We start from the raw sequence: 27,220 nt of genomic DNA, 5'->3' as shown, positions 1-27,220 counted from the left end.
TGAATATTACTGTTACCTTTCATAAGCTGTTCTGCTGCAGCAAGTGCTTCATGCAAAGTGACCCCGGCCCCGATGACTGTCGCCTGATCATCTTTGCTTTGTTTAACAACCTAGAACACAACAAAGAGGTACAAATTTACATCATCATCATCATACCTTAACCTCTTCGGCTTTACCACATACCTCTCCGGATTCCTATGTTACCTATTAACCCATTAACCACGAACCAATTCTGCTTCAGTTACACCAAAATTAACCTAGCTCTATAACATCCAGTGACTGTCTTGTTTTTCTGCCAGCTGTACATAGAATTTCCCCATTTAACTATCCAGCTCATCACTTTACTGTATATATTAAATACCTGTTCTCAGTCTATTGGATTCCTAACTTCTGTTTGATTTTCATTGACTTAAATTTTCCCCCTCTTGAACTGGCCCCACTTACTAATCTAACCTGCTGCTCACCCCCCCTAATGCACACGGGGCGCCCAGGAGGAAGGTATGTCTTTTACCTTCCTCCTCTGCGCCATTCCCATGCAGATAGCAGTTGAATCCACACCCCAAAGCACCGTTAGGAGCACTGCCCCGCCCCCATTGGGCCAAGCTGGCCCACTCCTAATAATAATCAATGGGGTGGACGGGCCGAATTGGCGCTATGGGGGGGTGGGGCAGTGCTCCTAACGGTGCTCCGGGGCGTGGATTCAACTATTAACTGGAATGGTGTTGAGGAGAGACATACCTTCCTCCTCTGCGCCCCGTGCACATTAGGGGGCTATCAGCAGGTTGGATTTGTCTAACCTGCTGATTGTTTCCCTTTAGGTGTACCTCCAATGTTGCTGATGTTCTCATCTCCCACCAAGATTCTTCTACAAAGCTTATATGCAGGAAAGGCTTTGGACATCATCTTGTTACTTTGATCTCTAAAGCCTGATCTGACACCGGGGTTTTTTACTGTCAGATCGAAACTTCTGTTGAGAGGTGAGAATGCCAACCGCAATGTAGTTACACTTTACCCTTACACCAGCTGTGCCTAGATACTCCATACAAAGATGTCTCCATGATCCACATACTGACCTTGGCCTGTCCGACTTTGAAGTCCTCATTGTTGTTGTAGATGACTTCATTCTCTGGGCGACTTGTCCTGATGAAGCAAATTCCCTGCAAAACAAGACACAAAATACTGTGTCAGAGTATGTGTTTTATTAGCCATAATTTTATAGAGTACCCATCAAAAAACACTACAGACTGGCAAATTTCACACAGTGATAGCTATGAATATTTTATTGCATGTAGATATTGCCAGGTAGGTGATATGATTCCGATCAGTAGGGTTTCTACTCTTGGTACCTCACTACTTTTGACAATGGGGGTCCCATGTCCCCTGGTTCAGTGGAGTGGCTGTTGAGCATGCAAACTGCTCCTCTTATCAAATTCTATGGAACTGCTGGAAAAAGCTGAGTGCTGTAATTGGTGGAGGGTTTTTTGCACAGTCTAATTTCAAATTTCCTGCCAATGGATTTATCATGAGGCACATGTCTTTTGACATATCCAGCGCAGTAGATTTTTCGCCTGTTTATGCCCTATTCCTGGCGAAAAATTTGCTAAATTTTGTGTAGGGGGTAACATGCCTCCCACACACACACACACAATGCCATGCCCCCTCCCCACCCATATGGTGCAAAAGGCGCAAACTTGAAAAGAAGCGCACAGTTCTTGTTCATTCGGGGTCCTTGCACACACATAACCTTTTTTTCAAGTTTGCGCTAGGTGCAGACTTTGATAAATGGGCCCCATAGTGTACCAAGATTCCCTCTTCAGTGGGTGCTTAGTGAATGGGAAGTAACATAGCAGCAAGCCTGCCTACTGTTTAGGAAAAACTGGAAATAAGATGGAGCCTACAGAGGAGAAAACTGGTGGAAACATACCATATACAAGCAATATATTTGCCAGAAATAGTGGTACTCCTCATGTAGGAACACTTTAACATTACTGACTTACTTTTCTATTTGCCGCAAGTTCGACCGCTTTTTCAGTAGATACTGCATCACTTGGGTAGAACACAGTTGAATTGGGAATAGCACGGAACATGCTCAAGTCTTCCAGTCCCATCTGAGAGGCTCCATCCTCACCTAGAGATTGCAAAGTAATATTAGACAATCGTATGTAGACATCTTAATGAATAGAAAAAACAAACAAACCCTGGTCCATGTAATCTGTCCATATATTATTTCCTTATTATTTGTGATCTATATGTTTATCCCAGGCAGGTTTACGTTCACTTATTGTGGATTTACCAACCAGATCTGCTAGTTTCAAGTTCTAAGCATTGAGCTATAATATCGAGTCCCACCAATGAGAGACAGTCGAGTGCCCATGCTGTGGCTGCTGCATATGGATAACACCATGCCCCCAAGCACAGTCAAATGGCTGCATGATTTTGCCAATGAATCTGCGTTCTACAATCAAATCGCTACTGGCCACCATATCTTCCGTACATGGCCTTGTCCTCGTGCAGTAGCCACAATGTAAAAACCTGGCCTTCCAACATCTAATAAATACAAGTCCTTCAGTGTCAGGTGGTCCACCTGTGTAGAGCTTATCTATCTTTGAGCTCTATTCAAATAAAGAAGAAACTCCAGGATTACACATTTTAAGGCTTATGAGCCATTGCTTAGGGTTAGGTCCCTATTCCACCGGACGATTATCGTTCGCATAATCGTTAACGACTAATGATCTCAAACGACCGCGACGATAACAGTTACTTATGATCGTATTTGCGATCGTTTCTTCCTCGCTATTTCTTTGCTATTGCGTTTGTATCTACTGCGAACGACCAAACGACGTCTTATTCAATGCGAACGATTTGCAAACGTTTTGTGAACGAGCAACGATAAAAATAGGTCCAGGTCTTATAAAGCGATCAACGATTTCTCGTTCGGTCGTTAATCGTTAACTGCATTTCAACCGAACGATTATCGTTTAGATTCGAACGATTTAACGATAATCTGAACAATAATCGTCCGGTGGAATAGGACCCCTAATGACCTATCTGTTTTAGCAAACACAAGCAATGCCTATGAAATAATAAATTTGGATGACCTGTTAACGTGCTGTTCCACTGTTATTCCTACTAGAAATTTAGGATTTAAAGGGAAATTCCAGTGATATTTTTTTTCTTTCAACTGGTGTCAGAAAGCTATATACATTTGTAATTTACTTTTATTTGAAAATCTCCAGTTTTCCAGTACTTATCAGCTACTGTATGGCCTGCAGGAAGTGGTGTGTTCTTTCCAGTCTGACACAGTGCTCTCTGCTGCCACCTCTGTCAATGTCAGAGATGACAGAGCAGTAGCAAATCCAATAGAAAGCCTCTCCTGCTTTGGACAGTTCCTGTCATGGGCAAAGGTGGCAGCAGAGAGCACTGTGGCAGACTGGAAAGAATACATCTCTTCCCGCAGCACATACAGCAGCTGATAGTACTGGACGACTTGAGATTGTACTTTTACTTGGAATTTAATTACAAATCTATATAAATTTCTGACACCAGCTGATTTAAAAGAAAACAAAAAACACTGGAGTACCCCTTAATAACCAACTGGGTGTTACTAATTGGAGGCGTGTCCCTACACTGTCTGACACTATCCAATCAGAGCTGACAGTGCCGGACTGTAATGACACACCAAAAATTAGTAGCACCCATTGGTTATTGAGTCATACATTTCTAGTAAAAATAACAGAGGGACAGCACATCACAGAGCTTTAGATAAAGATATTCCAGAATTAAGCAGACAGGTCGATGGTAACAGGTTCCCTTTAAATATTCTAATAATTCTAATAATTGTTCTAATTTTTCTGTCTGTTCACAGAAAATTCTGTGAACAAATAGAGCTGCCATGTAACAGCATAGAGGAGACACAAAGTATGTGAGACCATACCATAGATTCCAAAAGACAATAAAGAAAAGCTGAAGGTAACAATATGTACTGTCGTAATGGCAGGCAAAACTGCAGATTTATGTTCTATGTTCTGTTGTGTTAGAATGTAAAAAAAAGTCAAGATATATAGTACAAATCCCTGTGCAACATTATATATATATATATATATATATATATATATATATATATATATATACAGCTTAGTATTACATATATCAGCGCAGTATGTGGCATTAGTCATGTCACACGTGCACCTTTCTTGTGATAAGACTATGGATCTATGGGATTAGCAGCTTATATATGGCATGCAGGTCTACCTGGAGACACCAGTCTTCTTAAATTTGGACGTCTGAAGAAAAGAAAGACAAGAGAACTAAAAGAAGAAAAAGAAAGAGGCTGAGAAGGTAAAGTAGGTATCTGTATATTTTTGGAGCATAGTGAATGGGGTTTTCCACAATTAATTTTTATGGTGTACTAATGTAATGTGGCATATTTAGTTTACTGGGATCTGACCAGTGATGGAAAAACTGTACCTGGCTGTTTCTACTTATCCCATAGACTTCAATAGGGGGTTGATCTTCTGTCTGTTGGGAATTTCATAAACTGAAAACTACTATCACTAAATAACCCCCCCTTCCCCTCTCTGGTGCTGGTTCATACTACTATGTCATCTCCATGCAAACACAGGAGGACCTGGCACTTTTCATCCCACCTTCTCTCAAATGAATAAGATGTCACAATTGTACAGGAATCTATAGAAATCATTAATTCCTATGTTTTGGCCATAAACAATTCAGTGGAATTGGAAACGTAGCTCCCTGCTAAGAAAAATTACTGAGGACGCAGGCAGAGGTTTTCTGACCTATATCTTACTGACCTGTAAGTATATTATAGGATATTCCTTTAAGCAGGGGCATTGCAGGCATTATGCAAGATGTGGCTAAATATTTCTACACAAGGCTTTCCTCATATGTGAGGAGAAGTGGGAAGCTCTGAATTTCTCATATGCTGCACAATGATTTTCAACATTCCCTGGCAGGGAGACAGATAAAGTTACAGAGAGAAATAGAGAAAGGGAGGGTGATGAAGACTAGAATTAAAGAAAAAGAGTGAAGGAGGAAGTGTGGGTAGAGGCAAACATAAGTAAAGGGAAGGAAGAGAAGGAAACAGAAGAAATGTCAGAAAGGAAGGTACAGATAACACAGTAGGTAAAGGGAGAGAAAAATGCAAAAAAAAGTAGCATGAAGATATGGCGATGTCACTTGTCATGTCCATGGAGCTGTAGTATTGTGGCACCAACTGCAGTCTAATTCTCAAAATCCCAGCAACCCCTTGTAGCTCTAGGTGGCGCATTTAATATTTACTTTTGACAACCTCTATAGACCTTTAGTATCATGACCTGAGCACTACCTATACAGAAGAAGCAGAGCACCAATGCCTAAAAAAGTATGAGACTAAGGCAGGGTTCACACCAAGATTTTTGTCACACAGATACTTAGGGAAACTGTCAAAATGACCTGTAGCATATTTCTGCTGGGATCGGCATGGGCCCCAGTCGTCTCACTGGCCAGTGACATTTGGGTAATTTTCTGAACCTATCAGAGTTTTTGTCTAGGACTAAAAAGGGCTACAAACCACCCAGAGACAACACTGAAGTACATGTGGAAAATGACCCAAATGCAGTCACTAGCTCCCAATTAGGACATTGAAATTAATGCAGCCCATGCCGATGCCAGCAGGAATAAGTCGACGTGTCATTTGGGCAGTTTCTTATCATATGGTGGTGTGAACAACCTCTTTTCAGGAGTTCATCATAATGAATCATAATTGCCTAATGTAATGGAAAGGGAAAAACTCACCGATAGAGACCCCACAATGTGACCCGCAGAGGTTGATGTTACTCTCTGAGACGGCGGCCATTCTGATTTGATCAAAGGTTCTGGTGAAGAATGTGGCAAAGGCACTGGTAAAGGCAACAGCACGACCTCTGGTTGTGCTGCCAACGGCAACACTCACCTACAAAGAATTTGGGAACATAACACAGGTAAGGATATATAATATAGCTGGCACTTTTATGTGTGGATAAAGGGCCAATAAAAGAATATTATATTAAAAACATTGTTTTGGTGGGAGAAGTCATGGGGCTATTGGGCTAAACCTATAGACCTTAGATTGTAGTCAGTTCTTACTAGTGTCACAAAAAAAAAAAAAAAAAGGAATTTGCACTACTTTATGGCATCCCTGCCTTAGACGCCCCCCCCCCCCCCCTCCCAGCGGCCATTAGGCAAGTGGAGGTAACTGCAGGCATACGCCACAGAGAAGGTACACACCTGTGCATTCTCCGTGGTGTACACCACTGGCGGAGGCTTCATGAATCTCCCCTTATAAGTCCAACAATCCAGAATTAGTGTGATCTTGCATTGCTGCAATTCAGAATGAAGTCTCATGCACATACCATACCAGTGTGCACAAACACTTGATCATAGCGTGGAACACTTGATCCATAAGGTGCCTCTGTGGGCATTCCTAGTAAGGGTATGTTCACATTACAGAATACGCGCTGAAATTTCAAGTGGAGGCTGCACGACAGACTCCGCTAGAGGTTCCGCTTGTCCCATTGACTCAATGATATTCTCAAGCTCAATCCGCTGTCCGCCCAAAAAATTGATATGTCAGTTCTTTGGGCGGAGCGTGAGCTTAAGAATATCACTGAGTCAATGGGACAGGCAAAATTCTAGCGAAGTCTGCCGCACGGCCTCCACTTGAAATTTTAGCCCATATTCTGTAGTGTGAACATACCCTAAGGAGGAATATCTATGCAGCATGTCATAACTTTATTTACTCCTACTCTATACTTTATTCCTACAGAAACTGAATAAAACTTCAATGTAAACTCTGCCATGCATGGAGGATCAATATGGGTCCACTGCTTTCTACAGGTGCTATAATCTGCATTCATGACACACATATGATGCCATTCTCCCAATTTGATGCTAAATTGGGACTTTATCCAGCATATACATCTATAGCTAGAGAATTGGTGAAGTCGATAGGCAACCACTGCCATGTTTTGTTATTTCTATGAAAAGCTAGGAAGACTTACCATGTTTTGTTCAGCGATGAAACATTCAATGTAGCGGTCTGGATACTCTTTTTTAAAGAGCTCAGAAAAGGTGGAGTTCTTTGTGTCACCATCCAAGGCAATGACTCTGTTGTTAGCTTGGCCAAGTTTAGCTAACGCCAGACCATATGCCTTACGAGTTGCAATCTAGAAGAGAGATGTATTATTAATATAACTTAATTTAAAGGGGGCAGATTTCATCCATTGATAGTTTCTGGGTAACTAAAGGAGTTATGCATGTTAGACAATTACTTTCTGTTGACAACATCACATGGGCTAGCTAGCCGCAAATCAACACTGAGAGATATGGGAAATGAAATTGATTCCCTCTTGTATATGTTGGACTATGTATACTGTATATGTGGGACATTCTGAATAATAGAACACTTCAAATATGATTGTCATTAGGACAGGAAGGAGCTCTGGAGGTAATGGGCTGTAGATAAAATAGTTGGAAATGTAATTGAAGTGTTGAAAAATATGCTGCAATACAACTGTTGATATTAGCCATTTCGCCAGCTATTGCTTCATGATATCTTCAAATTACACTTAAAGGGGACTTGTCATCAGTTCACTGTAAGTATGAAACAGGGACAGACTCTCTTACTACAAGAATGTATGTTTCACTCTAAAACCTTACCACAGCTTACTCACAGTCATAACCCCAAATGGGAATAGGGCTCTGAATCCTTAGGGTGGTCCCTGGCAGGTTCTCCTATTCCTACCAGCCTTAGTTGATAAATCTCTCTCTATACCTAAATAGGCAGAGACCTATCAGTCTAGAAATCACCCTGACACATTGTAGCCCTGCTCCTGGATGATGTTATAACTATGAATCTTCTGAAAGAGAGTCTGTCTCTTTTGCATGCTACCTATGGTTCAGGCAGCATGACACTGATGAAGGGTTCCCTTTAAGTCTAAAGGCGTCACATATTGCTTTTGAATGCAGTTTTTAAATACAAAAGCCAAAAAAAGATTTAAAAAGATATGTGCTCTCCATTTATGATCAGTTTTCTGGACATAAGAGATAGAGAAGTTGAGGACAGGTTATTTCTGAAGACCTCGAGATAAAATGTATACACTATATAAATAACCAAAATATATCTATCTATCTCTCTATCTAGTCCGCAAAAATCCGCAGCACTCCAACATGTGGCAAAGAAGATTTATTCCATCAAGGTACAAAAAATAGCCTTTGGCACTGTTTGTTTATCTCCGAGCCGCACATGCTCGGTTGCTATGTACACTCTTTCATCTACTCCGGTTGGCCAGTGGTTGCAAGGGGGATATGCCTCCTCCATGCATGCGCTATGAGTTTCTCACCACGCCGATCCGACCGTGCTGGACGCCATTACTAGTTCTGAATCTATCTCCCTTATTCATACGAGTGGTGAGTGGCTCCTCCCTCCCGATAATTATTCATGTTGCTTATTTAGGTGTTTTATATGTTCACAGCCACGTATTGCATGGCACTTTGGTGATCTTATACCGGTCACGTTTTTTTATACTGACACATGCTTTTTTGTTATTATTTATGTATTTTATTGATTATATGTCTCTGAAATCACTAATGGGTAATTTCCTATGCTAATGTGTTAGCACTATAGATATGCACAACGGATGTTCCCACAATGCTTGAGAATGACTCTGAGAAAGAGTTGAAACGTAGCTATTTTTTGTACCTGTTTTGATGGAATAAATCTTCTTTGCCACATGTTGGAGTGCTGCGGATTTTTGCGGACTGTATTGGGGATCCCCGGCCAAGGGACTTTCTCTGCTAGCACCCACCTTATTGCCTTTGGATGTGTGGCTTTTTTCTGTGCTATCTATCTATCTATCTATCTTGTAGTAAGTTCAACTGCACTCCAAGGTAAAAAGCAAAAAATAAATGTTTATTCCAGCATCCAAAAAGTGTTTAACAGCACAGCAGTCAAAGAGAGGCAACATTTCTGTGGCCTCACGCCCCCATTTTCAAGCTTTGAAAATGATGGCGTGAGGCCACAGAAACGTTGCCTCTCTTTGACTGCTGTGCTGTTAAACACTTTTTGGATACTGGAATAAACACTTATTTTTTGCACTTTACCTTGGAGTGCCGTTGAACTTACTACAATATACTAGGAAGTCCGTGGTTGGAACTACAACAGGAACTGCATTGCTCTTTTGTGCTGCTGAAATACTTGCATATCTATCTATCTATCTATCTATCTATCTATCTATATACAAGATAAGTCCGATAGGAGGCCGCAGCGGTTACACATGTCCTTGTATGTATGACAATATGCATGTTGCGCTGTTCCCTTAGTTTATATGGTTTCCATAACCACCATTTGAGCGAGAAGATCATTGGTCAGTGTAACGCATGCGCAGATAGTGCGTTCCATCTTAGCGTGCGTGTCATTTATTCTAAAATGGAGTTCCGGGTATAGCAATGTCCATAGACGTTACTTGTTAGTTAGCTGACACCCTTGGTGAGTACAGCGCAGCTGCTCCAAATTAGCTTGTTAGTATATAATTTAGTATAATTAAGTCTATACACATTTTAATACACTTTATGATTGCACATACCGAGATTGTACAAGTATACATGTCCACATTCTTTATTATTACACTATGAATTCACTTGTGTGTTTTTGCATTCTGAAGATTATCACGGATTACATCAATTGAATCGCTTATGTATTTGTATATATATACCCTCGAAAGAGATTTTGTATTCACTTGCTTGAAAAAGGATCCTTTTGATGAATCTGAAACGTTACTGTGTGTATCCATGAGCTAATAAATCACCGTTTCTACACTATTTTGGAGTGCTGCAGTCATATCCTTCTTGTGGAATATCTATCTATCTATCTATCTATCTATCTATCATTTACCTTATCTCCCAGCTTGAAATTAGGCGGAGAAAGCATCTTAATATTCTTGATGTTGACAGAAGGTGCATCTTCCACTGGAAGTGTTGGGACCAGCTTTTTATTGCTTTGGATCTTGCTCTCTATCTCCTTAATAGCTTGTTCAGCCAAGTCTTTTGGAAGTGGCTTCCCATGCCAGTTTTCTTTATCTTCAACACCTTCAAAACAGAGCAGGATTAGATAAGGTCCTGCCAGAGACCCCCCAGAGATCAGATGCTCCAGCTAGTGGAACAAGCAGTTAAAGGTTTATTTCCCTTGATGTATAACATGAACCACCACTAAAGTTAGTTGGCATCCATTGACTGACAGCAGTACATGGGGTTAACTTCTCCGCCCTATTACCCAGGACAGGTCCCAGGGCTTCTCCCCAGTCTAACCCCATTTTCTTCCTATTGTACAGTGTGAGTTTTGCACATACTATATGGTATGTAGCTGTTAGCACTGATGGCCTATGAAAAGGCTATACCGATGTCTGATTGGTGGTGTGCCAATACCCAGTACCATCAATGTTTTTAATCTGGGAAACCTCTCCTGATGCAGTGCTTCTTTCCTGTAGATTTAGCAGCTTCACAACTTTCCCACATAATAAAAACTGTTACTAATTATTAATTTTTCTTTCAGATTCTTAAAACGCCACAATTTAGGGGGATGGGCCTATTTATAGGCTATCATTAAGTCTTGGCTTTGGTACTTGGTAATATGGCTGCGGAAATTAACCCCATATGTTTGTGCTGCTGTTCACACTACAGTAAAGAATTATACCATTTATCCAAACTAGGGATGGTCCGAACAGAGTTCGGTTCGGGTTCGTACGAACCCGAACTCTCGGTAATGATTCCCGCTGTCTGTCCGCTCCGTGCAGCGGGCGGATCCAGCGGAAGGACCGCCTAGAAAACTGGGATACAGCCATAGCCATAGGCTGTATCCTAGTTTTACAGGCGGTCCTCCCGCTGTATCCGCCCGCTCCACGGAGCGGGCAGACAGCGGGAATCTGATGCCGAGCGTTGGGGTTCATACGAACCCGAACCTCGGAGGGTTCGGACCATCCCTAATCCAAACCTTTACAAAGAACTGTGATCGGATTGCCGAATATAAGAAATAAATTACAACTCATAAAAAGAAGTACATATGCACTCCATCTAATCTCTGCAGCAACAGCAAGAATTTCATAAGCTCATAATGCTTGTAAAATTCTATATTTGTTGTTTTAGTTCACAACATTTATTCATGCCAAGTTAGGTCTCCGCAGCTTGATGTGCACTATACCTGGGATTCCTTTGCCCTTTAATGTTTTGGCAATGATGGCAGTTGGCTGGTTTTTGACTGGAGTCAATGCCTTACACAGCTCTTCTACACTGTGCCCGTCCACAACGACGGTGTGCCACCTAAAATGCACAGATAATATGTATTAGTTATTAGTGATTAGCACAGTATTATACACAAACAAGCCCAAGAAGGGGGCACCTCTCACATCCACAAAGCAGAAGCGACAGATCAGAGCCAGAAATGACTGACAGTCAGCAGATTGCTTTGCTTTGTAAAGGGCTTGAATAGTTGGCTTCAATTTAAAAAAAAAAAATGATTTCCCTGAAATCTAAAATTATAATATGCCTGAACTTTAGGTACTTTGGATACAATATTAATACAGTGGACCACTGTGCAGGGACAAATTAGTGAAGAGGAAACAGCACTATACCAATGATGTGGTCCTTCATTCTGATGATTCATTCTGAGGAGGTCTCAGCTTCTCTGTATGAAAAGTGGTGGCTATCCTATTGATATGCCATCACTTACTGAGGGATTTCCCATTAAGACAGATCTTAGCTGAAGCTGTTCTGCATGACTTAGGGCAGAGGTTACATGGATGCCAGATAGCGCTAATGCTGCTTATCTCCAAACAAAACTGGATGGAAAGGTTAAAGGGGTTGGCAACTTCATCCTAACCCACTGTATATACTGACAGCAGCTCCCTGTGTACCTCATAGAGCTAAAATCAGACTCCCCTCCTCCAGGCTGTGCTGCCCTGCTCTGTGGTGATTCTGTCCATAAGATGGCCGACATAGAGGAGCATGTGACCATGCCCCACCCCACCATAGGCATATACAGCCTCAGTGTTGGTGCGGTATTGGATGGCCTCCATGTCGGCCATTTAATAGACAGACTCACCACAGAGCAGGGCAGCCCACCCTGGATTTTAGCTCTATAAGGTACACATGGAGCTGCTTTTAGTATATACAGTGAGTACACTAACTTATATTGTACACTGAACTATTATAAAAGTGGCCAACCCCTTTAAGATACCAACCGTTTGATCTTTTTTTTTTTTTTTTAGGGCACCACTAAGCAGGCACCACAGACATTAGACATAGAGACCTTAGGATCTACCCACAATAGGATTCACCTGTATAAAAATTTTGGTCAGTTTACAGAAATCCTAATTTGCAATAGCACTAGGCCCTGCACAACACTATGGAACAATGTTTATTACCAGTTTTACTGCATAGCAAGAAGCAATCTATTATATATAGTATAAATATTACATACCCAAAGGCCTCACAACGTTTCTGATAGACGTCCACTTTGTGCTGCAGGGGTGTAGGTTCACTCTGTCCCAGGCGGTTGACATCTATGATGGCAGTAAGATTGTCCAAATTGTATATGCTGGCAAAGTTCATTGCTTCCCAAACAGAACCTTCTGATGTCTCTCCATCCCCAAGGAGACAGTAGGTTTGATAACTGTGAATATAATGCACTTTATTGGTTTTAGATTTTTTAAGTACTATTTATAGTGTGCTGGCACTGCACTAGATGGCGCTAGAACACTGCAGGTATATGCAATGGAGCCTTCCCAAAAGCTACAAATCCCTGAGTCCACAGCCAACCTTAGTTACCTAAAGAAAGAGAGTGGATAACAAGAAAGTGCTTAGTCAGACCTAAAATTCATAAGTGGTGCCCACCAAGAGGACTGGAGTGGCGGTCGGGAGCTGAATAAAGCTTGAGGTGAGTCAGTGAGATAAGAAGGTATATGTCTTAGCTAAACTTCAGAAGAAAGACATAGATATTCTCCACATGGGCATGCTCAGTAGATTATTGCAGCTGCACCCACTGATTTCGGCAGGGTGTCCCCTCTGATGGTAGATGTCAAAGAAAAGAAGCATCAGGCAGTAAGACATCACCCAGCACAGGATTGGACTGGCTGAGACAATTACAGTAGGTTCAGCAAAATTTTAGAATTTCAATGAACTTTCAACATTGTTTTCTCATAGCAGTCTATGCCAATGATTCAAGGGTTATGTGGATAATCCTGCCTTACAACAAACCTCCACACTTTCCAAAGCCTGCACGTCTGACGCCAAGTTCAAGCGAGGTAAGAAAAAAGGCGGCAATGCTACTGAATAGCCCAAGCTGAGGACAATGTGCAGCTTAAACAGGCACTCCTCAGCAAACAGGCCTAGGATTGTATGCCAGGTCTTATCAGGTGCATGGAAAGAACTCCTTACAAACCATATTTATATTGATCAATGGGATATAAATGTATAAATTTACTGAATAAACGAGAGGAAAGAAGTGTGCAGCTGTGCACGTCCCTCCCCTGCTCACTGTGATGCACTAGACGGCCTCCATATACTACTTATAATGGAGACCATCTAAAGCAGCTGGACATAGATCACAGTAAGCTGAGCAGTGAAGCAAGTTTTTTTTTAAATGACAGAGACACTATAAGATTTTCTATAAGATTTGCAATGTTTCCAGCCATACGAGATAATTTTGTCCGATGCTCCAGAGAATATATTTTTGCTACTTAGTTTAATGTTAATAAGTATATCTACCAGTGTACAGAGTTCTGCTTACTTAGCATAAAGGGTCCCTCTCCTTGGTGATCGTAGTAGAGGTATCTGGAGCGTAGCAAGACATTTCTTTGGTCGTGTACATTGCATGAAGAGAACTTTATGTACGGATTATATATGGGCCCAACAAACTTAGCAGTAAGTTAACTTTAATGTCTGCTCATGTCATACAACTGTTAACTAGTCACAGAGTAGTAGACACGGATGCTTCTGGTGATGTTTGCTAAGCCCTCCTCCTTCCCTCCCAGACTGGCTTCACTAAGGTACTAAGAGCATGGAGCAGACATCTGTTTTGACTATCCTTCTTCCTCTAAAAGAACAGTAAGGGTACCATTACATGGAGCGATTATCAGCAGTGTAATAGCTCATGTAATAGTCATAAAACAACGATCAGCCGACATGTGCAATGTCAGCTGATCGCTGGTTTACAAGAGGAACCAAAATCCAGATGCCGATAGCGGTGGTGTGCCTGCCGTCGCTTAACGTAATAGGAGCGGCGACAGCAGATTGCCACTATCGCCTATGGGCTCCTGGACGATCTAACACAATCTAAACATGGAGAGATCATTCATTAACAGCATCCTTACCTGGCCTTGTCAAAGTATTTTGCTGTATAGGCCATTCCAGCCGCTGCACCCAGCCCCTGTCCCAGCGATCCTGTGGCCACATCTGTGAATTCTTGTCTCTACAGGATATAGCATTAGAAGATCAGCACTCTTTAAAACCACTGATAGATTACATAACAGAGCCAATGGGGGAGATTTATCAAAGGGTGTAAAATTTAGACTGGTGCAAACTACCCACAGCAACCAATCACAGCTCAGCTTTAGGCAGTGCTGAAAGGAAAGCTGAGCTGTGATTGGTTGCTGTGGGCAGTTTGCACCAGTCTAAATTTTACACCCTTTGATAAATCTCCCCCATAGAGTTTTTTGTTTGAAGCATCTCAGGTTAAAGGGAGGCATTAAAATTTTCAATGGGCACTCTTACTTTATTCTTTACTGATATTTCAGCAGAAATCCCATAGTTTTCAGGATTATGTGGACGTTAGAATAATAGAGAATACACACCGGTACGGGATGACCTTCAAGGACAGAGTCAAGTTTCCTTAAGTTCAACAATTCAGATTCAGGCACAAAACCAGCTTCTGCCCAGGCTGCATACAGGATTGGGGCTGCGTGACCCTGAATGAGGAGAAGAAATAGTCAGTAAATGCAGAGTTCCCACATGACTTAATCTTTTATTATTAAGAAGACAAAACATTAGCTGTAGCATCCTTTCAGAGCAGATCTTCCATGGATTAGGAGCCGCCATAAACCTGGAGTAATGTAATAATCACACTTCACTGGATTGCTATTACATTCCCACACTATCATGTAGCAAAACAACATAATCATTACACATAGCACAACATTGTCATAAAAACAGAGTGGTAAATCTACAACTGCCTTCAAAAGATCATAAGAAGGAGCAAGGGGACCTAGGGGAGCTGCAGGAGGGGCTGTCCGGATGATCCTTAAATCGTTCAGGCTGCCCATTCAAGAGAGTGGCGGTCTGCTGCCACTGCTCCTATTGCATGGAGCGACAAGCAGCAGACTGTCGCTGTCGTGATTGTGATTTTCAACATGTTAAAAGACCATGATCAGCCGACTTTGTGCACGTCGGCTGATCATGTTCTTTTAACATGAGCTACTACACCAAACGATTATTGGCCAAGTACAACCGATAATCGTTTGATGTAATAGGGCCTTAAGCCTCCATTTTAATCTATGTAAATTAGGACATAGTCATATGATTCGCTTTCCATAAAAGGTAAAACTCAGCAATGTGTGAATGGACCCTTATACAAAATGGCTTTTCACGATGTTCCGACCATGACTGTAATATTAACAGGGAATTCACATTATAACATACCTTGGACATCACAAAACGATCGTTGTTGGGGTTCTTGGGGTCCTGAGGCTTGTACTTCATTGTATGGAAAAACAATACTGACATAATTTCGGCTGCGCTGCAGCATGATGATGGATGTCTAGATGGGAAAAAACAGATCACAGTGTTAACATACCGCACTTAGTTTGCTTGCAAGGTAATAGTCACACCACCGAATGATAAATGATACTATATTTTTACTTTCAACCATTTTATTAGATATGCAAAAGATCCACCATGTTTTACTTATCTTTATCATTGGTAACTGGTAGTACCACCTATCGCTACAGTCAATGGATGATAATTTCCATAGACATCAATGCAACAGCGCCTCCAGCTCCAATCTCAAAGCATTTAAATCTGTCATCTTCCCCCAGAAACCAAAGAATCCTTACTACATACAACAAAAATATAAACTTTCAAAATCTGCTAGTTGTGTTTTGTAGCATCCTATTACATGGTTTAGAATTAATAGGTCAAAATATTCTGCTTATAATTGACATGCTGTAACCAACACAAGCGCTAGTGACCTATCATATAAGGTAGCAAGAAAAAGTAAGTAAACCCCTTGTATTTTCCTGGATTTCTGCACTGATTACAAATAAATTGGGGTTTGATTCTTACCTTAATCACAAATATAGGGAAACACTTACTAAACTAATAGCATATAAAAAGTTGTCCTGTTCATGTCTTTTTAAAGGAGAACTCTGGAGAAAACTTCTTTTTTTTTTAAATCAACTGGTTTCAAAAAGTTATTTAGATTTTTAATTTACTTCTGTTTAAAAATCTCGTCTTCCAGTACTTATCTGCTGCTTTATGTTCTACAGAAAGTGGTATATTCTTTCCAGTCTGACACAGTGCTTTCTGCTGCCATCTCTGTCCTGCTCTGGGCAGTTTTTGTCTTGAGGTAATTTTGATGGAAACTCTTTAGTGGAATTCTCAGCTCGTCTCCGTGGTCTCCATTCTATGCACGGTCGGATTCCGCCCTCCATCCAAAGAATGAACTTGATCATTCTTTGGACGGATTAAAGAATCCGCCTGTGCATAGAATGGAGTCTATGACACGGGCGGAGACGCGAGACGCAAGCTGAGAATTCCACAACGAAGTTTCCATCAAAATTACTCAGTGTGCACATACCCTTGAACAGAGACGTCAGCAGAGAGCACTGTGTCAGACTGAAGAGAAAACATCATTTACTGCAGGACATACAGCAGCTGATAAGTACTGGAAGACTGGAGATTTTTAAATAGAAGTAAATAATATAGTATATAACTTTCAAATCAACTGGATTTACAAAGAAAAAGATTTTTGCCAGAGTACCCCTTGAAGCACAATGAGTAAACATCCATGGATCAGGGGGAAAATGTAAATTAACCCTTGCCATTACCCTTGAGTTGTTTCTCAGCTCACAGAGATCAGATAAGGATGCCCCACTCTTAGGGTAGGTTCACACTACGGAACCCGAGCGGAGAATTTCCGACAGATTCCGTAGCTCATACCCGTTCACGGCTGCGCACCTTTCCGTCTCTGCCATAGTCACCATTCTATGCACGGGCGAATTCCGCATTCCACCGAAAGAATTGATAGAATTCTTTAGGGGGATAGCGGAATCGGGCCACCCATAGAATGGTGTCTATGGAGCGAGCGGAAAGGCGCGCGGCTGTAAACGGTTTCGAGCTACGGAATCTGTCGGAAATTCTCAGCTCGTGTTCTGTAGTGTGAACCTTCTCTTAGGGAGAGCAGCAATAATCCGGATTTTTCTCACATTCATTTAATACTAGTCAATGCACACACATTTTAATACTAGTCAATGCAGAGATTCAGGTAATTCCGATGGGTTCACTTATACTACATATATATAGTATAGTATATATAGTTTATTTAAGCGTGCACTAGTACTTTTGACATTACACATTACACAAAATCATAAAATCCAAACAACCAGAGTCACTGTGACGCAGCACATCTGGTACACAATGGGCATCTGGACAATAACAAAATTGCTCTAAGACCCTATGTGACATATACGGTGAGTGCTGACTGAGAATCCCCATGCGAGTTAGACAGAGAGGTCTATATGCATGCTGGTAATACTGATTACTCATCCTTACAGGGCAGAATACATGTTAGTCCATAATCTGCACACGTGGTTCAGTTTACATTTGTTAACCTCAAACAATAGAGGAATTCTACATGCGAGTTAAATACGCCCAACCCTGCAAACTGCACCTATACTTAGCCGAGGTCTAGATCTGTGTCCTCTTCATGGCCTGAAATAGGGAGAAGGTAGAGGTGATAGTAAGAACAACTCCCAGGGAGTACGGTCAGAAGAAAAGCAGGATCAGAAGTCCCTAAACCATAGACATAGCAATAATGTAATACTGTATACACACTGAACAGCCATGTGCATAGAGCCTGTATATAGGCATAGGAAGTCGCGGAGGCCCCTATTAGTCATAGGCAACTATATGGTATGGATATGAAATTCTATAATAATATACAGCTAGATCCCTGACTGTAACAGATCTGTTATCCCCCCCATACAGAAGTCAACACAGCCCAACAAAGTATGTGGTGTCTTGCAAACCAGAAGCGTCAACTGGAGATTTCATCAGGTAATCACACAGTTGTATAAATAGTACAACACAAGGGGCACACTCACGTCTCTCCCTAGTGCAATAACTGCCTATCTGTGCTGATTGCATGATGTGTGTTCCTCATACACAGTCCTTACACAACAGTCCTATGTGTCCTAACAGGACCGCAGCTCCTATATTGTCCATTATATAACATTGCACCACAAATTCCACTGGTATTAACAGTGCAGACACAGGGCGGCCGAGCTGTTCTGGATGAGACAAGTAATGACGGTTTAATGGCCTGACTGCCCACGAGGAATGGCAGATGCCAGCTCATCACTGCTTGAAGCAACACTGGCAAATTCTTCTGCCTTTGTTCTTAAAAGTACTCGTTGCATTCTACTCTCTATCTATGTAAGATCTATCTATCTATCTATCTCCTATCTATCTATACAACAGGAATGTGAGCGGCACAGCTTGGAGGATCCTGACTCGGATCAAAATATTTAAAGTGTCACTGTCGTTTAAATTTTTTTTGCGGAAATCAATAGTACAGGCGAATTTAAGAAATTTTATAATTGGGCTTATTAGCCGAAAAATGCATTTTTTTATCATGCTCTCCACCCTGTCTTCATGGTTCTCTTATGGAGAGGGGAAGGGTGGAGGGAGATGAGGCACCAAAACAGGACAACAAAGAGTTAATTTACAGCTACATCAGCCCATCTCCTCTTAAGTCAGCACTGAATACCGGCTTTCACACAGGTCGCGCAGTGTAATCCTTTGTTCTCTGCTCTCTGCTGGCAACTAATCTCCCACCTCCCCCTCCCCTCTCCATAGGTTACACAGGGCTCGACTGATGTAAAAGAGTCGAGATTTCCTGATAATGAGCAGTGAATTAGAGAGAGGAGAGGGGGGTGGGGGGTGGGTAAAGTCTTTTTGAATGCAGATAATGGCATGTTTGCCTAATAAACCCAATTACAAAGTTTCTTAAAATCGCCTGGACTATTGATTTCTGCAAAAAAAAAAAAAAAAAAAAAAAAAAAGAAACACAACAGTAACAATTTAGGTTAAAAAAATTCCAACAGCACTTCCAAATTCACTTCAAACGTCTAGCTTTATTCCCTCAATCCAACATAAGTGCAGCAAGCTTGAAAATGACTGTGTGAGACAGAAGAAATGTCGCTTGATTTTTGCTGTGCTGCACTTATGTTGGATTGATGGAATAAACCTACACGTTTGTAGTGAATTTGAAAGTGCTGTTGGAATTTTTCAATCTATCTACGACATCTATCTATGGTATCTATATCTCTATCTATCTACCTACCTATCTATCTACCTACCTACCTACCTATCTATCTACGGTATCTATCTATCTCTCTATCTATCTTCAAACACTACATTAGCAAAGAGTATTAACCAAGTGGCTTCTTCACTTTCTCAACTATTATTTCCTAGATTTTGGTTATTTCAGCTTCTTCTGTTTTTTATTCCTCTTTCAAAATAATAACCTCAAATTTCAAGTCAACTTCCTTCACCCATCACAGATAAGTGTGCTGAAACACTGGAGAATGGGGAAGACTTCTGGGGTTGCCCCATAGATACAATGAATGAGATATCACACCAATCAAGGAATTGGGTCACTTTTATAGGACGGCCGTCAGTCATTGGGGGTCCTGTTGTTGTAAACGATCACATAGGGGTTCTATAAGCACCACTGTTATTGATGATCCTGTGACTGTTACAATAGACATTGTGGCTATGTGATTGAGGGTCCTGTAGTTGTAAGTGCTATGGGGGGGGGGGGGGTCTCTGAGCTTCGTCGCTATTAGGGACCCTGGGGCCATGACTGTAATTGGGGGTCCTTTGGCTGCCACTGTTATTAGGGGGGTCCTATGGATGTAATTGTTATGGGAGTTCTCTGAGGGTCACTGTTATTTATGACCCATGGGCCATCATTGTTGTTGGAGGTACTGTGGCTGTCAGTGTTATTGGGGGTAGTGTGGCTGTCAGTGTTATTGGGGGTACTGTGGCTGTCAGTGTTATTGGGGGTACTGTGGCTGTCAGTGTTATTGGGGGCACTGTGGCTGTCAGTGTTATTGGGGGTACTGTGGCTGTCAGTGTTATTGGGGGCACTGTGGCTGTCAGTGTTATTGGGGGTACTGTGGCTGTCAGTGTTATTGGGGGTTCTGTGGCTGTCAGTGTTATTGGGGGCACTGTGGCTGTCAGTGTTATTGGGGGCACTGTGGCTGTCAGTGTTATTGGGGGTAGTGTGGCTGTCAGTGTTATTGGGGGTACTTTGGCTGTCAGTGTTATTGGGGGCACTGTGGCTGTCAGTGTTATTGGGGGTACTTTGGCTGTCAGTGTTATTGGGGGCACTGTGGCTGTCAGTGTTATTGGGGGTACTGTGGCTGTCAGTGTTATTGGGGGCACTGTGGCTGTCAGTGTTATTGGGGGTAGTGTGGCTGTCAGTGTTATTGGGGGCACTGTGGCTGTCAGTGTTATTGGGGGCACTGTGGCTGTCAGTGTTATTGGGGGTAGTGTGGCTGTCAGTGTTATTGGGGGCACTGTGGCTGTCAGTGTTATTGGGGGTACTGTGGCTGTCAGTGTTATTGGGGGCACTGTGGCTGTCAGTGTTATTGGGGGCACTGTGGCTGTCAGTGTTATTGGGGGCACTGTGGCTGTCAGTGTTATTGGGGGTACTGTGGCTGTCAGTGTTATTGGGGGCACTGTGGCTGTCAGTGTTATTGGGGGCACTGTGGCTATCAGTGTTATTGGGGGCACTGTGGCTGTCAGTGTTATTGGGGGCACTGTGGCTATCAGTGTTATTGGATATCCTGTGTTTCTCCTTGTTACTTAGCTCAGCGGAGTGTGCATGCGTTTTTATCTGGAGATGGAGAGCCACTGCAAGACTCCACGGATCAAATTGTATCTGTTTTTTAGTTTACACAAAAAAGGGACCGACCACATTTTTGTGTATGCTAAAAAACAAATGTGTTTTGATCCATTTTTTTATTATAATAGAAGTCAAAGGGAAAACGGATGCACACAAATGCATCTGTTTAGCATAAAATGGTTAAAAAATACGGACTGCAAAAACGCAGTCTGATCCCAGCCTATGAGACTCATTCACAGATCCGTAGTGCTGTCCATGGCCATAGACCTGCAGCTGCAGACAGCACTAGAGATGTGCATCCATAGCTGTCAGTAATTGTACAGACCCTTTCATAGATGGTGATCCATATTGCAATGGTCCATACTAGGATCAACCAGTATTATTGGGGCAAAAAAATGACAGCCCTGGCACCTAAGGGCGTGTGAACAGGGACCTAGAAACAGATGGGCCCATAATCTGTACAGGTACTGCAGAAGTGTGAATAAGGCCTCAACCTGTTATTATATGTACCTCACATTTGTTATAACAATTCTTTTATGATTGTGGGGGGGGGGGGGGGGTGTTCTGGGGGTCAATGTTTCTAAAACTTTGTTAAATACTAAAACCTTATAATGTACATAAACCATCTACAAATCACCTTGTATCCTGGGTTTTAGTGTAGCCATCTCCCTTATAAAACATGGCATTATACACTACTATAATGCATTGGATAGGGCTGATATTCCGGTATATAATCAGGAGCGATACGGCTGCCAGAACATTAGGGGCTGCTGGTTATAAATGGAGGAAGGAATTGGAGGGCTTCCATGTATCTGGGATGTCAGGGATGTGTCTGGTCAGGACAGCCTATTCTCAGAGGCCGGGAGATAGCGGGAGCCTCAGGATATCTGGCACACCAGCGTACCAAGGGCATCTTGTGTTTGTTGTTCATTGGTTGTGACTGCTTTTCTGTGTGAAAAAAAGCAGAAATGATTGTGCTGTGAGGCAGAAATCGCCCATCACTTCAGGCTGAGACACATTCCCCACTGTGGAATTCAATGAGTCTATTATACTGCTCCCATCTCACCTCCCTGCTGCAGCCAAAACTTATACAAGGATTTCTGGGGCGGCCACAGCAATCAATCAGATTAGAGCTTTCATTTTAGAGTTTTTCTTAAAAATAAAAGAAGTGATCTGTTTGGTTGGTATGGAAAACTGCTCCTCTGCACAAGGTTTTATGCATCTCTATGATGAATGTGATATTACATTAGAGGGTTATGGCGCACAATGATATCAATCATAATGCACACAGTCATGTAACAACAGTGGGACAATGCGTACAGGGATGTCACAGATCAGGGATTATGTCACAGAACAGGAATTGTGTGCACAGTGATGTCACAGGATAGGAATCATGTGCACAGTGATGTCACAGAACAGGGATCATGTGCACAGTGATGTCACAGAACAGGGACCATGTCCACAGTGATGTCACAGAACAGGGATCATGTGCACAGTGATGTCACAGGCACAGGGATCATGTGCACAGTGATGTCACTGAAAATGGATTATGTCACAGAACAGTGATTATTTGCACAGTGATGTCACAGAACAGCCATTATTTGCACAGTGATGTCAGAGAACAGGGATTATGTCACAGAACAGGGATCATGTGTACAGTGATGTCACAGAACAGGGATTGGGTGCACAGTGATGTCACAGAATAGGAATCATGTGCACAGTGATGTCACAGAACAGGGATTATGTGCGCAGTAATGTCACAGAACAGGGACTATGTACACAGTGATGTCAGAGAACAGCGATTATTTGCACAGTGATGTCACAGAATAGGGATCATGTGCACAGTGATGTCACAGAACAGGGATTATGTGCACAGTGATGTCACAGAACAGGGATTATGTGCACAGTGATGTCACAGAACAGGGATCATGTGCACAGTGATGTCACAGAACAGGGATCATGTGCACAGTGATGTCACAGGCACAGGGATCATGTGCACAGTGATGTCACTGAAAATGGATTATGTCACAGAACAGTGATTATTTGCACAGTGATGTCACAGAACAGCCATTATTTGCACAGTGATGTCAGAGAACAGGGATTATGTCACAGAACAGGGATCATGTGTACAGTGATGTCACAGAACAGGGATCATGTGTACAGTGATGTCACAGAACAGGGATTGGGTGCACAGTGATGTCACAGAATAGGAATCATGTGCACAGTGATGTCACAGAACAGGGATTATGTGCGCAGTAATGTCACAGAACAGGGACTATGTACACAGTGATGTCAGAGAACAGCGATTATTTGCACAGTGATGTCACAGAACAGCAATTATGTCACAGAATAGGGATCATGTGCACAGTGATGTCACAGAACAGGGATTATTGGCACAGTGATGTAATAGAAAGGGGATCATGTGCACAGTGATGTCACAGAACAGGGATAATGAGCACAGTGATGTCACAGAACAGGAATTATGTGCACAGTGATGTCATAGAACAGGGATCATGTGCACTGTGACATCAGGGATCATGTGCACAGTGATGTCACAGAACAGGGATCATGTGCACAGTGATGTCACAGAACAGGGATCATGTCCACAGTTATATCAAAGTACAGGGATAATGCGCACAGTGATGCAACAATAGTCGGATAATGTGCACAGTGTTTAAAAAGACCAGTGATAATATGGTATATGGGTAGGATATGCCATATAGTATTATGGTAAATGGAGGTCCAACCCCTGGGAGCCCTGCCAATCCTGAGAACAAAGGGAACTGTAGATGTTCATGCCCAAACCTACACAGCTAATTTATCATAGGCAAGGAGGGGCAACCTGAAGTACTGGGTTCTATGCAAGGTGAATGACTATGCAAAAAAAAAGGCTTACATGTCCCAGCAGCAGGCGGCTGGTAGAGTAAGCCAACATTGGCAGACTTCATGCAATCCTGGCAGTCACTTGATGTTCAGGTTATGCCATGGCAAAAAGACATGTTTGTACTGTTTCCACCAGAAGTCAACGACCAGATAAAGCCTAAACCTAAACTGCTTAAAGGGACTGTATGGTTCTTAAAAAAATTGCTGCCAATGTTATAACATAAAAAAAGAAAAATAAAGAAAACATTACACTACTCACCTCTTAAAGGGGTTATCCAGCACTACAAAAATATGGCCACTTTCCCCCTTCTGTTGTCTCCAGATTGGGTGGGGTTTGGAACTCAGTTCAATGGAAGTAAATGGAGCTTAACTGCAAACTGCACCTGAACTGGAGATAACAGTAGGGGGAAAAGTGGCCATGTTTTTGTAGCGCTGGATAACCCCTTTAAAGGGATATTCCCATCGCAACTAACATAGTAAAACTTAGTAGTACTCATCAAGTTAAATATTTTCATGCACTAAACTTGCCTTCTCCTGATATGCTGCTCTTCCCCTCCCATAGTTGGCAGCTCATTGTCTAGGTTACCAACCACCACTCTGCTCTACAAACAGTGGTATGGCTGCGATATATATAGATAGATAGATATATATATATATAGCTATTGTATGCATATTTATATATTTTATACAGTATACATGCACTATATCTCCATACTAGAGGGGCATAACTAGAAATGTCTGGGCCCCATAGCAAACCTTTGATAGCCCCTCCCCCTTCCCGACTGACCACTAAGCCATTAAGTGTAGTCATATCTGCATAATTGCAAGTGCTTGTCAGGAGTGCTTGCAGTTAGGGCCCTATTACACAGAACGATAATCGGTTGAATCCGCCTGATTCGACAGATTAGCGCTCAGTGTAATAGAGACAACGATCAGCCGATGAAACGATCATCGGCTGATTGTTGCTTTAGGCCCAAACCTAAAATCATCGGCCACCAACCGCGCTTCACTACATGTAACAGCAATGCGTAGCCGGCAGCTAACAATTCTGCAAACAGTAGACATTACCTATCCACGCTCCAGGGGTCCTCCTGTGGTCTCCTGGTCTTCCCAGGTTCGGCGCCCTGCAGCTTCAGAGCGGCCTGTCTGAGCTGACAGGCCATTTTGAAAATGCAAGCGTGTGGGACCCGGGAAGAAGCAGACTGCAGAAAGACCCCTGAATGTGGATAGGTAATGTCTACTGTTTAAACAAGGGCTGCAAGGACAACGTAACGATGTCAGTGCAGCCCTTGCAAGACGATTATCAGGCCATGTAATAGGCCCAGTAAATGAGCGCAGATCTACCAGTTTACAGTATTCATCGTGCCCCCTATCGGGCCGTGTAATAAGGCCCTTAAAGGGACATTTGCAGAACCAAAAAGGCCTGCTCAGCCACTGGGTGCTGCAAATGATGACGGCTCAGGGGGCCCAGTGTATCGCAGGAGCTGGCCACGGTTGGCCCCATAGCAGCCGCTATGGCTGCTACAGTGGTAATTACACTCCTGCTGGCAAGATCTCTCCATGTGCCCATCCAGCACTGATCTGTTCAGTCTTTCAGTTTAGATGCGCTGTACCGCCATGTGACTGCTGCAGCCAATCAGTGGCCTCAGCAATACTACAGACTGGCTACAGTGGTCATGTGCAGCCGATACATCACTGCTTGGGGGCTGTAAATAGAGACCACCAGGACCCACTTGTACAGCATCCGCTCCGATCAGTGGGAGACTGAAGAAGTGGGTACCATTTTTTTTCATAACATTTATGGCTTTTATTTTATCAACTGGGTAAAACTGTAAGTGTCTGTGTGTGCTTCTCTCTATGCTACACATATCCTGCATATAGTAACATTACTTTGGATTATTAATCTTCTTGTGAATGTATATGTGAAATGCCTCCCTATATATTCTGCACACAGTGGCGTGTAACGCTCCGCACTAGTGTCCCTCCTGTGTCAGGACATCCTTCCTCCCACGCCCCCGGGGCACTCCTTTCTCTGGGACAGGTAACAGGTTTTCCTTTCTTACACAAGAATTACTTTAAGTGATACTTGAAGGTTAGTAGATGTTGTATTACTTCCTGGTACCTGGCCATATTTCCTTGTGTCACTAGTCCCAATGTATACGGGATTCCTAACATATGACATCATTCTGTATAATTCAGTATAAGGAAGAGCACTGCATCTTCTCAGCTTTATGAGGAACTCCACTTACATTTAACTGTTACTGTTAGACATGTCAAAATTTTTGACCATTTTTTGATCAGCTGATCACTACCCTACTGATCACTAGATTGACTACACTTAATTCCCAGAATCACAGTTTTTTCTATGCAGCAAGTCTTGGAGTGAAGTGCTTAGATGAGCCCTTCTCCTTGCTGTATAACAATTAATTCTGAACACCAGGCACCAACCTGTCATAACTTCTGACACATCTCTAGATAAAAAGTGACAGACACTTTAAGGGACATTAGATTTTATGTGGCGGATTTTCAGTCCATCGTACATTATCTTTGAGAAGACCGCCACCTAGAAGACAACTTTTTAATGAAATTTTGGTTGGTCTTCTTAAAGACGTCTCTATGTATCCATTTATGTCTGTATGAATCTATGTAGTTAGCAGTGCGGCTCTCCGGCTGTTGTAGAACTATAACTCCCACTGTGTCAGACTCCTGGAAGTTGTAGTTTTGCTGAGACACAAGTTGGGGAACACTGATCTGATGTAGCCTACCGCTATTAATCCATCTATATCTATTCATCTGTCCATTGTATAAATCTCTCCAATGTCTAGCATCTATCTTAAATTATTATATATATATATCTCCATTCTCTCTCATCTATCTATCTCCTATCTATCTCCTATCTATCTATCTCCTATCTATCTATGGTATCTATCTATCTATCTCCTATCTATGGTATCTATCTCCTATCTATCTCCTATCTATGGTATCTATCTATCTATCTCCTATCTATCTATGGTATCTATCTATCTATCTCCTATCTATGGTATCTATCTCCTATCTATCTATCTATCTATCTATCTCCTATCTATCTATCTATCTATCTATCTATCTATCTATCTATCTCCT

General features: G+C 42.2%; 1 protein-coding gene across 1 annotated transcript in view; it reads right to left on the bottom strand.

Moving 5' to 3' along the window:
* The window catches only part of TKT (transketolase), a 29,586-nt gene that overhangs the window by 1,968 nt on the left and 398 nt on the right, over window positions 1-27,220 (bottom strand). Inside the window, exons 2-12 of the mRNA XM_069967040.1 lie at window positions 15,724-15,841; window positions 14,880-14,993; window positions 14,400-14,497; window positions 12,509-12,700; window positions 11,231-11,349; window positions 9,929-10,122; window positions 7,038-7,202; window positions 5,794-5,950; window positions 1,998-2,128; window positions 1,074-1,157; window positions 17-110 (exon numbers count right to left, since the gene is read on the bottom strand). Coding sequence (XP_069823141.1) covers window positions 17-110; window positions 1,074-1,157; window positions 1,998-2,128; window positions 5,794-5,950; window positions 7,038-7,202; window positions 9,929-10,122; window positions 11,231-11,349; window positions 12,509-12,700; window positions 14,400-14,497; window positions 14,880-14,993; window positions 15,724-15,841 — 1,466 coding nt within the window. The remainder of the gene's footprint in view (window positions 1-16; window positions 111-1,073; window positions 1,158-1,997; window positions 2,129-5,793; window positions 5,951-7,037; window positions 7,203-9,928; window positions 10,123-11,230; window positions 11,350-12,508; window positions 12,701-14,399; window positions 14,498-14,879; window positions 14,994-15,723; window positions 15,842-27,220) is intronic.

This window comes from Dendropsophus ebraccatus, chromosome 4, assembly GCF_027789765.1.
Source record: "Dendropsophus ebraccatus isolate aDenEbr1 chromosome 4, aDenEbr1.pat, whole genome shotgun sequence".
Classification (NCBI taxonomy): Eukaryota; Metazoa; Chordata; class Amphibia; order Anura; family Hylidae; genus Dendropsophus; species Dendropsophus ebraccatus.
This window is presented reverse-complemented; position numbering and strand designations above follow the sequence as displayed.